Below are 12,071 nucleotides of genomic sequence, written 5' to 3'. Positions count from 1 at the left end.
AGAGGGGTGTTAATATGAAGAAACGTAAAATAATTCGAATTTCAATATATATATTATCTAAATGTCTCTATGCAACTTTGTTTTTCACCCCTTTGCTCACTCAGTGAGAAAGTAATAAGAATAAGGAAAAAAAAAAAGATAATCTGTTATTTATAATCAGTTACCTCCCTTTAATTACTTTTCCGCCTTATTTACGAAACTCCTGTAGTCTCTCCCTCGCTCTTTGGCCCGCACTGCTCGGTGTATCAGACGCTGTAGAGGTGCGCGTCCAGGGAAAAACCTGTTGAATGCGTCTCTCCATCACGTCTTCCTTCTGCTCCACGCTTCTGGTCGTCACCTTGAGCCCTCTTCTCCGCATCTCCCCCACTGCCTCTCCCGGACTGCCGTATGTCTTGGAACCATCGTGCCAGTGGATTTTGATGTTGGTCAATGGTGTCTGGAACTTAACTCCATTTTCCTTTAGTACCTTCTTTATCCCTCCATAAGCTTTGCGCTTTTGCACTACATCGTAGGCATAGTCATGGTCAAAAAATATTGGCTTTCCATTTATTTTAACACGTTTCTGCCAAGCTTTCTTGAGGACCAGTTCTTTTGTGTCAAATTGAAGGAAGTTTACGATAATGGACCTGGGCATTGCTCCATGGTCAGGTCTCCCAACCCCAGTCCGGTGCGCACGTTGTATCATGAGTCTTGTCTCTGCGGCGAGATCCAGCTCTCTCTGCAACAGGTCCTCCACGAAGCGTATAACCGAGTCCCCTTCGGAAAGTTCCGGAACTCTGAAAATGCGCACATTATTTCTGCGGCTCCTTCCTTCGAAATTTGTCAGCTTAGCTTTCAATATTTACTTCGTTTAATGTCTCCCGTTGATCTTGCAGCTCTGTATTAGTGTCGTCAATTCTCTTGTTTATGTCCATCTTAAATGTTTCAAACTCCCTCTTGAAGTCAGCCTTAACTTCATCTTTGAGAGTCAAAAATCCGTCTTTTATTTCTTTTCGTAGTTCCACAATTTGCATGGTCAGTCCAGGTATCCCCTCTCGTGGCTCCGAGGTGTTAGCCGTTAGCATGCTAGCTTCAGAAGCGATTGGATTTTCTTGCATTTCTGCGTTTTCTTGAGTTTTGTTTCGGGTGTTTCGAGTCTTTCGCTTCTCACGTTTGTCACCCCCTCTCATCACACTCTTTGATGTATGTATTCAGCCTTCTTAGTTGTTTTGTGGGGTATAATTACTTCTCCTGGCAAGAGCTCTGATTTAAGCTGCCATTCCCTTGCTGTCCAACCGGAAGTCCCAAGTGATGGCTTTTTAATTAATGGTTTAATTACTGCCACCTTAAAAGCCTGTGGTACATAGCCAACTAATAAAGATAGATTGATCATATTTAAGATCGAAGCATTAATTAATGGTAGGGCTTCCTTGAGCAGCCTGGTTGGAATGGGGTCTAATAGACATGTTGATGGTTTGGAGGAAGTGACTAATGAAAATAACTCAGACAGAACAAGCGGAGAGAAAGAGTCTAACCAAATACCAGCATTACTGAAAGCAGCCGAACATAAAGATATGTCTTTGGGATGGTTATGAATAATTTTTTCTCTAATAGTATTATCTAATTTTATTTGCAAAGAAAGTCATGAAGTCATTACTAGTTAAAGTTAAAGGAATACTCGGCTCAATAGAGCTCTGACTCTTTGTCAGCCTGGCTACAGTGCTGAAAAGAAACCTGGGGTTGTTCTTATTTTCTTCAATTAGTGATGAATAGTAAGATGTCCTAGCTTTACGGAGGGCATTTTTATAGAGCAACAGACTCTTTTTCCAGGCTAAATGAAGCTCTTCTAAATTAGTGAGACGCCATTTCCTCTCCAGCTTACGGGTTATCTGCTTTAAGCTGCGAGTTTGTGGGTTAAACCAAGGAGTCAAGCACTTCTGATTTAAGGCTCTCTTTTTCAGAGGAGCTACAGCATCCATAGTTGTGCTCAATGAGGATGTAAAGCTATTGACGAGATAATCTATCTCACTCACAGAGTTTAGGTAGCTACTCTGCACTGTGTTGGTATATCGCATTGAAGAACATAACAAAGAAGGAATCATGTCCTTAAACCTAGTTACTGCGCTTTCAGAAAGACTTCTACTGTAATGAAACTTATTCCCCACTGCTGGGTAGTCTATTAAAGTAAATGTAAATGTTTTTAAGAAATGATCAGACAAAAAGGGGTTTTCAGGGAATACTGTTAAGTCTTCAATTTCTATGCCATATGTCAGAACAAGATCTAAAGTGTGGTTAAAGTGGTGGGTTGGCTCATTTACATTTTGAGCGAAGCCAACTGAGTCTAATAATAGATTAAATGCAGTGTTGAGGCTGTCAATCTCAGCATCTATGTGGATGTTAAAATCACCCACTATAATTATCTTATCTGAGCTAAGCACTAAGTCAGACAATATGATAATAGATAATAGAGATATGGCTCATTATATTAGTTTATCTTGTCTTGTTTCTTCAGATTCTCCATTTTTCACTTGGGGTCACCACAGCAGATCCAGTATGGCTTTGCAAGTTGATGTGGCACAGGTTTTTACACCGAATGCCCTTCCTGAAGCAACTCCACATTACATGGAGAATGGACATGGGCGGTCTGCTCTGGAAACAAGTGCACCCACTGCTTGGCCACCACACTGCCTGTGAAAGAAAAAAAATAAGAAGACATAGTTTTAAACCTCTTGTAGAAAAAAGCAGCCAGAGGATACTAAATAATGATAACTTCTTTCATATTAACAGGATACACTGATTGGTCTGAGACAGCAGCTGGATGAGGTCAAAGCCATCAATGTAGAGATGTACCAGAAGATGCAGGTACAAACACACAAATACAGAGTGATTGCAGTACTTATCTGTGACTGCTTTTACTGGTTTGTCTGTCACTTTTGTTACTGGAAAAACAGGGCTGCAGCAATGTTGTAAATGATAATTAATGCCACTAATAAGATGCAGTAACTCTTGTTTATTAGTCATCTGATGAAGAGATGAAGAAGAAGAAAGATATGATCAGTCGTCTGGAAGAAAAGACCAATCAGATCACTGCCACCATGAAGCAGCTGGAGCAAAGGTGAGCGTGACAGTCTGTTAAGGTTGAATACACACACAGCCTGAAGTAAATGCGACCACCGTGAGACCCAACAAACATTAACTTTGTTACTCTACACTCACATATGTTTATGAATGTGACGTTTTGATGTTTATGAATACACATTGAATTTATGTATAGCAATATGATTGTGGTCACTGTTCCACTCGTAAGATGTTTCATTAGGTTAACCCAGATGTTTTCTTCCATACAGAGTTTGCTATGTCCTGACTGCACCACCTTTTTGGCAAATACAGTTGGGTCCATAAGTATTGGGACAGTAACACAGTTTATTTATTTATTTCCATCTGTACACCACAGTGGAATTGAAATGAAACTACCAAGTCGTGTTTAAAATATTTCATTAAGCATTTAGAATTTATAGCCATTCATCCTCTGTTTTCTGAGGCCTTAGGTACTTGGACAAAGAACAGTTGCAAATCTATGGAAAGCCATATGCGCAATATTGTGAATGCAAATAAGAATTTTTACAGACAGTTTTCTTTAGACAAGTCATGGATGCATAAACATTACTGATGTTCATGCACTGTTTAGCAGTGTGTTACTGTATGACAAATCTGTCTGCAGTTCTCAAAAAACTGAGTAATCCCCTAACTTGCCTAAAGAAAATTAGTGACTTGTATTTTCAGTTGTTCTGATAGCAGCCGGTCTGCTCTGCTCTCATCAGCCTGATCCTGTCAGATCTCAGAAGCTAAGCAGGGCAGGATCTGGTTAGTACTTGGATGGGAGACCTCTTTGGAACACCAGTGGCTGTGTGTGTTTCTGCAGGTAGAACTGAAGTTGTGTCAGGGAGGGCATTCAGCATAAAACTTTAGCCAGTTACCAATGCGGATCTGGCTGTATCCGCTGTGGTGACCCCGGACAATACCGGGAGCAGCCGAATGAACAACAAGAAAAACACAGTCACCTTGGTTCAGTGATTACCTGTGTTACCTCAAGCATAAGGCAAGAGGTCTAGAATGGAAATGGCATAGTTCAAAATTAGAAGTATTCCACCTTGCGTGGCGTGATGCTATCTTAGACTATAAGCATGCATTTCTGGCTACAAAGCGGACCTATTACCCTGATTTGATCAACAAAAACAAGCATAACTCTAAAAAGTTCTTGTTCGACACAGTGGCAACACTTATTCATGGATAACCACCTGTAGTTCGCTCTCCTTTTACAGCACAACATTTCCTGGATTACTTTGAGAAGAAAATAGAAGACATTAGGTTAAACATATCCCAGTATGCCTCAATCCAGCCACTACACCCTGTTGTTGAGGTGGGCGCCATTACTGAGGTATTACCTAGACTTACATAGTAGAGAAGCTTGAATCTTCGACTGGACTGGGTTGCTTGACACAAGGACATTTCGCTTCTAATCGCAGAAGCTTCCTCAGCTAAATTTCTTGCTGTGGTAGTCTTGCTTCTGTCTTGTCTCTTGTAGAGAAGAATAACAGAAGCCAGCAAAGCTGGAGTTTTAAACCTAACCATACCCCTCCTACTGTGAGGCAGACTGCTGTTGGCTAGTGACTAACAATTTCTCTAATTAGCACCTATTGTGCTCTAGTTAGCACCCTCCTAATGACAGGGCAGCTGTCCCTCCTAACGATGGGACTGACGCCTCTCCTGGTGACTCTTCTAATGACGTGAATGACTCATTACCATGACCAAAAGACTGAAACTGCTTTGACCTGAGTACCCCATTGTAAACAGGGGACAAAGCATGTCTCAGACCCCCTCCCCAGTTAAGGCTGGGTTTCAGCTGTTTCACATAAAATGCTTCCTTCACTCCTCTCTCAAACCATTTCTTTTCTCTGGCTAAGATTTTAACTTCCTTGTCCTCAGACGTGTGGTTAGTGTCTTTAAGGTGGAGATGAACTGCAGACTGAGGTCCACCAGCGCTTTCTCTGCAGTGCTGGTATAGCCTTTTGTGCAACGGCAGCTTAGTCTCACCTATGTAGTGTTCGTTACAGTTTTCCTGACATCTGATAGAATACACTACATGCTCTGTTTGTAACTAGGGATCCTGTCCTTAGGGTGAACTATTTTCTGTCTCAAGGTGTTAACAGGTTTAAAGTAAACTGGGATTTTGTGCTGTCTGAAGATCCTCTGTAGTTTTCCCCTACTCCTGCTAAATAAGGGAGAGACACTCCTCTTCTTCTTGGCTCCGTCTCCTGTCTGTCTGGTCTCTTTTTTCTTTGGGACTTCTGCACTTTATCCAGGGACCATCGTGGGTATCCATATACTGTGAGGGCTTTTCGGACATGTTGTTCTGTAGCCCTTCCCTCTGTAATTGTGGGCGATCACCTTAGTATCCTGTTTTTCATGTTGTTCAATGCTGGCAAATTATACTGTATTTCTTGTCTTTCTGATGCCTGATTCTGTTTTTTCTCTCTGTTTAAGGTGCAGTTCCATGCAGAGATGGGTGTGGTATTTGTGCGGAAAACCCTCCTGCCCTGTGCACCAACAGCATTTCTTGTATATTTGTTTTGTGAATTGTTCTGTAATTTGTGTCTGTAGCATGGCCCAAGCAGAAGGTCACCCCTTTGAGTCTGGTTTACTTGAGGTTTCTTCCTCCGAGGGAGTTTTTCTTACCACTGCTGCTCTGGGGGTTAGTAAGGTCAGACCTTACTTGTGTGAAGCGCCTTGAGGCAATTCTGTTGTGATTTGGCGCTATATAAATGAAAATAAATTGAAATTGAAAAAAGAAATTTATCAATTGTTCTGATACAAGTCCATCTCAATATGTTTGAATATTGTGAATAATTCCAATATTTTTTGTCAGTTATTTCAAAAAGTGAACCTTTTTATACACAGTATGCTAGACGCATTTCATATCAACTAAAATGTCTCAAGCCTTTTTATTTTTATTTTGATAATTAAGGCCTACGGCTCCAACAAATAGAAAAACCTATCTCAAAATATTTGAATACTGTATAAGATCTTTAAAACAAATTATAAAAGAAATGTCAAACTTTTAAAAAATATGTTCATTTGTGGACTCGATACTTGGTTGGGGCTCCTTCTGAATGAATTATTGTATCAGTGTGGTGTAGCATAGAGGCAATCAACCTGTGGCACTGCTGTGGTGTTATGGATGCCTGTGTTGCTTTTATAGTGGCCTTCAATTCGTCTATTTAGATGTTTCTCTGTGGTGTTCAGGTCAGGTGAATTAGCTGGCCAATTAAGTTCAGTAAGACCATGGTCAGTAAACCAGTTGCTAGTAGTTTTGGCACTATGGGTAAGTGCCAAGTTCTGCTGGAAAAGGAAATCAGCATCTCCATCAAGCTTATCTGCAGATAGAAGCATGATGTGCTCTAAAATCTCCTGGTAGATGGATGCGTTGGCTTTAGACTTGATAAAACAGAGTGGGCCATTACCAACAGATAAAATGGCACCCCAAATCATCATTGACTATGGAAACGTCACACTGGACTTCAAGCAACCTGGGTTCTGTGCCTCTCTACTCTTCCTCCAGACTCTGTGACCTCCATTTTCAATTGAAATGCAAAACTTACTTCATCTGAAAAGAGGACTTTGGACCACTGAGCAGTGGTCCAGTTCTTTTTCTCCTTAGCCCAGGTAAGATATTTCTGGCATTGTCTCTGGTTCAAGAGTGGCTTTATCAGAATCAGAATACTTTATTAGTCCCTTAAAGGGCAATTCATTGCTGACCCCCTGGCCAACCATAAAAACAGACATTTTTATTTATTTATTTATTTATTCAATGTTTTACCAGGTAAGTCAATTGAGAACACTTTCTCATTTACAATGACGACCTGGACAAGAGGCAACACAGCAGGAGAGAATAACAGGTTCACAGTCTCCACATACAACAGTGAAAAACATACAGTAAAACAACTGCAGAAACAACAACAATAAAACAGAAAGTGTTAAGAATTAAGATATACAATATTAAAAACATATGCAATGGTCCTGTAAAATGTTAGAATTTGAGTTTTTAAAAGTAGATAGAGGTAAAAACAAACTAAGCTTTAGAGACTGTTGTAAGTTATTCCAGTCACTTGCTGCAGAAAACTGGAAAGAGGAGCGACCACAGACTGTGCGAACTTTTGGGACCACCAGACTGATGTAAGTGCTGGAGCAGAGAGCGCGACTAGAAGTGTGGATGTTTAATAAAGAGCTCAAATAGGATGGAGCCAAGCCAATCAAACATTTGTAAATACACAATAGCCAATGGATTTGTCTACGTGTGTGGAGAGAGGGCCACTTCACCATTGAGTACAAGTCACAGTGGTGCGTGGTGAAAGGTGCACCTGTAACAAAGCGTATGGCAGCATGATATACAACATAAGTTTGTGGAGCAGAGTCTTTGATGCCATTCTGTAAACTAAGTCTCCATAATCAAGGATGGGGAGAACTGTAGTTTTTACCAAAAGCTCTCTTATTGGGCGAGTGAAAGTGTTTTTGTGGCGGTATAAAAAGCCAGTTCTCGCCTTTGTTTTGGTGAGCAGATTAATGATGTGGGTTTCAAAAACTAGAGCGATATCAAGCCATACACCTAGATACTTATAGTGCGAGACAGTCTGAATTTCTGATCCATCCAGGGATACAATTTTACCTGGACTCTCAGGGAGCGGGAGGTTTCTGTTAAAGAACATACATTTGGTTTTTCTTGTATTTAACATAAGTCGAAGCTCAGAAAAGGCATGTTGAAGTGAAATGAAGCTGTCTTGGAGCAAAGACAGACTAGTGTTGAAACAGGGACTATGCGCATACAGGATAGTGTCATCTGCATACAAATGCATTTGACACTGACCTGCAGCATATGTGATATTATTTATGTAAATATTGAACAGGGTGGGGCCTAGGATGGATCCTTGAGGCAGGCCTTTGTGAAGAGGTAGGGGTTCTGAAAGGAGCCCTTCAACTCTCATTGCCTGCATACGCCCAGAGCAAAAGCTTTTAAACCATGTAATGGAGTTGTCTGAAAAACCTGTCTCCCGTAGCCTATCCATCAAGATGTTTAAGTCCACAGAATCAAAAGCTTTGGCTAAGTCAACAAACATAGCCACACAGTACTCCTTATTGTCAACAGCATTGATGATATCATTGAGGACCTCCAATGAGGCAGTCAGACAGCTGTGCCTGGCTCTAAACCCAGACTGCAATGGGTTATAGATTTGGTAAGACTCCAGGTAATCTATCAGCTGTAAGTTGACAATTTTTTCAAAGATTTTTGAAAGACAGGGCAAGATGGAAATTGGCCTGAAGCAGTTCATGTCACTGTTGTCTCCTCCTTTAAATAGAGGAGTGACTGCAGCAGATTTCCAATCTTTTGGAAAAACCCCAGTCTGTAAGGAAAGATTGAATAGTCTACAGATGGGGGCTGCTAAAATGTGAGCTGCTACTTTCAAAAAGAAAGGCTCTAGTGAATTGAGTCTGGCAGATTTGGAAGTGTCCAGTCTCAGCAGTTCATTGAGCACTTTAGATTCCAGGATGGGATGGATAGAGAAGACAGGTCTATCAGGGGCTGATTGAGGTTGTTTCACAGGGGTTGTGGCCTGAGATAAAAGGTCTGTATGGCCAACCTGAGCAAAATGTTTATTAAAATTGTCCATAATTTTTGCCTTATCAGTGATAACCACACCATCAGCTTTGATCATGATTGGCAGACAGGGACTTATTTTCTTATTATCCATAGACTTAATTGAACTCCAAAATTTTTTAGGGTCAGCACTACTAGCGAGTAATTGCTCTTTGAAATGAGTAACTTTTGTCGTCCTAATTGTCTGAGTGCATTTGTTTCGGACAGCTCTATAGGTCTGCCAATCTGATTGTTTATTAGAGAATTTAGCTTTTTGCCAAAGATGGTGTTTCTGACAGATGAGCTCAGCTAAATCTGGTCTAAACCAAGGACTATATCGATTTTTTATTCTTATTTTTCTTAGGGGAGCATGTTTGTTTAAAATTGAAGTGAACAAACTTTTGAAATGTGACCAGGCAACTTAAACATCAGGGATAAAATCAATGCTGCGCCAAATAACTTGGGATAGATCATGTAGGAAGGCCTGCTCGTCAAAATGTTTTGTTAGCCGTTTGAATATAATCAGAGGTGGGGTTTGTGGAGTAATGCTCTTGCGAACACAGGCTATGATACAGTGATCACTTAGACTTTGACAGAATACACGAGACATATTTATCAGGTCTGTTAGTAAGTATAACATCAATCAGTGTCCCAATGTTCATAGACCTGGGTTATACCTGGTGGGGCTTGACACAATCTGGGACAAGCCAAGTGCATCTAATTGTAACTGCACTGATGGTAGAGGGTTAAGCATGTCCCAGTTCAGGTCCCCAAGGAAGATGAATTCTGAAGTAACATAAGGAGCAATGAGCTCACTGATGGCAGGGAGAGCACAGGCAGGTGCTGAGGGTGGTCTGTAGCAACCAGCAACAATGATAGAGAAGTTTGTAGACAGGATAACCTTCATGATGACCAACTCAAATTGCTTTGCAACAGATTTAGATGTTAACACTGAGCAGTGTAAATTTGCCTTGGAATAAATGGCTACTCCACCCCCCTTGGAACTTCTGTCCTGGCGAAATATATTATATCCAGGGATGGCGACTGCAGAATCAGGGGTGGATTTTTTGAGCCAGGTCTCAGAGATACCCAGAACATCAGGGTTTGAAGTGTGGACATAAGCAGTCAACTCAACCATTTTTGGGATCAGGCTGCGGGTGTTTAGATGTAAAACACCTAGGTGCTTTCTAGTGCAGAAGGAGTCAAAAGTTAATTGATGTTCACTGGGGGGTCTGAATGTAGGGACATTAGTCAGCAAACTGTGATCAGGACCTGGATTAGGTTGAATGTTTCCTGAAATAAGCAGCAGAAGGGCAATGAGGCACCTCTGCTTGAACAGTCTGTAAGTGACATCCACCTTGGTCTGATGTCCAGCAGAGAGGTGGAGTGGTGATAAAATGCACTCCTTCAAAACCAGAATACTTATGTGTGGAAGCAGAGTTGGGGAGTCATAGCTGATTGGAGGCGGTGTGGGTGACAATGATGCCGGATCCCAATCAGCTGGACGTGTCCCCCTGGCAGGCAACATAGGCGTAGCACCAAGCGCGCTGCAGTAGGGGGAACGCTCAAAGCAGACTGTCAGTAAACACAGCAGGGCGAGACGCACAGGAAAAAACAGCCCCATAGTCCGCGAAGGATCCGCTGGTCCCGCTGCGTGTTGGCTCCGGATCCGCCCCATGATAAAATCCAGCCCGTGATTTTTCCACTATGAGGAGCCAGCTGAGCGGTGATGCGGTGAGCCACTGACAGCAAGTGGAGAGCAGCTAGCAGCAGGGCAAGCAGGCCGAGGTGGAGGACAGCTAGCAGCAGGGCAGGCAAGCCCAGGTGGAAAGCAGCTAGCAGCAGGGCAGGCAGGCCCAGATGGAGAGCAGCTAGCAGCAGGGCGGGCAGGCTCAGGTGGAAAGCAGCTAGCAGCAGGGCGGGCAGCTAGAAAGCTGCCTAGCTAGCCAGGTAGAGTCAGCAATTATGGTAGGGAAATTGCAGTCACGAAATAGCAGCCAGCCAAGTGTGGAACAGTTAGCAGGCAAGCCCAGGTGTAGAGCAGCTAGCAGCAGGGCATACAGGCCCAGGTGTAAAGCGGCTAGCAGCCAGGCCCAGGTGGACAGCAGTTAACAGGCAGACCCAGGTGTAAAGCGGCTAGCAGCCAGGCCCAGGTGGACAGCAGTTAGCAGCCAGGCCCAGGTGGAGAAAAGCTAGCAGGCAGGCCCAGGTGGAGAGCAGCTAGCAGGTAGGCCCAGGTGGACAGCAGCTAGCAGGCAGGCCCAGGTGGAGAATAGCTAGCAGGCAGGTCCAGGTGGAGAATAGCTTAGCAGGCAGGTCCAGGTGGAGAATAGCTTAGCAGGCAGGCCCAGGTGGAGAGCAGTTAGCAGGCAGGCCCAGGTGGAGAGCAGTTAGCAGGCAGGCCCAGGTGGAGAGCAGCTAGCAGGCAGGCCCAGGTGGACAGCAGCTAGCAGGCAGGCCCAGGTGGACAGCAGCTAGCAGGCTAGTAACACATCTCCATTGTCCAATTTAAAGTCCATAATGTTTTAAAACTGAAATATTAAAATCTCAAAAAGGTTTTGGATTTTGCAGCTTAAAAGACACTATTTTGCAGTCTAAAATCACATAACAGCACATTAAAACAAGATATACTTCTCAGAGCAGCACAGCACTCTGGTGACCTGCCACCATCTTGGAATATCTATGTAATGTAACATAACATTTACATAGGTATATGCTAAATGACAATCACAGAGTCAAGGTTAAAAACAAGGACAGAATCCTCAGCCAGTGTTCAGGAGTCTAATCGCAGAAGGAATAAAAGACATTGAATAGCGATTAGTTCTCATCTGGGGCATCTGATAGCGCCGCCCAGAGGGCATGAGTGTAAAGCCTAATGATTAGATGTGTCTCTGATCTAAATCAATGATCTGCTGGGCTTTTGTCATGACACGACTCTCCCACACTGATGCCAGGTCTCTCTGCTGGATGCCAATTATTTTTGAACAGGCTTTCACTATATTGTTCAGGCTGTTCTTGTCCTTCATAGACAGACAACCAAACCAAGAGACAAAGGAGAAGGTGAGCAAGCTCTCTATGTACGAGGGTAGGCTGAAAAGTTCTAAGGCTGACTATGATGCAGTTGTCGAATTGAACAAATTCAGGGTTATTTTTCTACATAGTCTCCCTGTAACTCCACACACTTCTTCCAGCGGTGCTTGAATGCTTCGATTCCCTTGGCGTAGAAGCTTTCATCTTGAGAGTCAAAATAGTCCTCAACGGCAGCCATCACCTCATCATTGCTCCGATAGTGCTTCCCAGCCAAGTTTTTTTTTTTCAGGTTTGGGGACAGATGAAAGTCCGAGGGTGCCAAGTCAGGGGAGTATGGTGGGTGATCTACCAGTTCGAATCCACACTCGTGGAT

At 42.8% G+C, this 12,071-nt stretch overlaps 1 protein-coding gene across 1 annotated transcript in view; it reads left to right on the top strand.

Annotated features, from left to right (window-relative positions):
- rufy2 (RUN and FYVE domain containing 2) overlaps positions 1-12,071 on the top strand; it is a 128,999-nt gene that overhangs the window by 78,471 nt on the left and 38,457 nt on the right. Inside the window, 2 exon segments of the mRNA XM_034187447.1 lie at positions 2,767-2,841; positions 2,997-3,094. Coding sequence (XP_034043338.1) covers positions 2,767-2,841; positions 2,997-3,094 — 173 coding nt within the window.

This window comes from Thalassophryne amazonica, chromosome 2 (assembly GCF_902500255.1).
Source record: "Thalassophryne amazonica chromosome 2, fThaAma1.1, whole genome shotgun sequence".
NCBI lineage: Eukaryota > Metazoa > Chordata > Actinopteri > Batrachoidiformes > Batrachoididae > Thalassophryne > Thalassophryne amazonica.
Note: the sequence above shows the minus strand (reverse complement) of the source record. Positions and strands in the feature narration are given on the sequence as shown.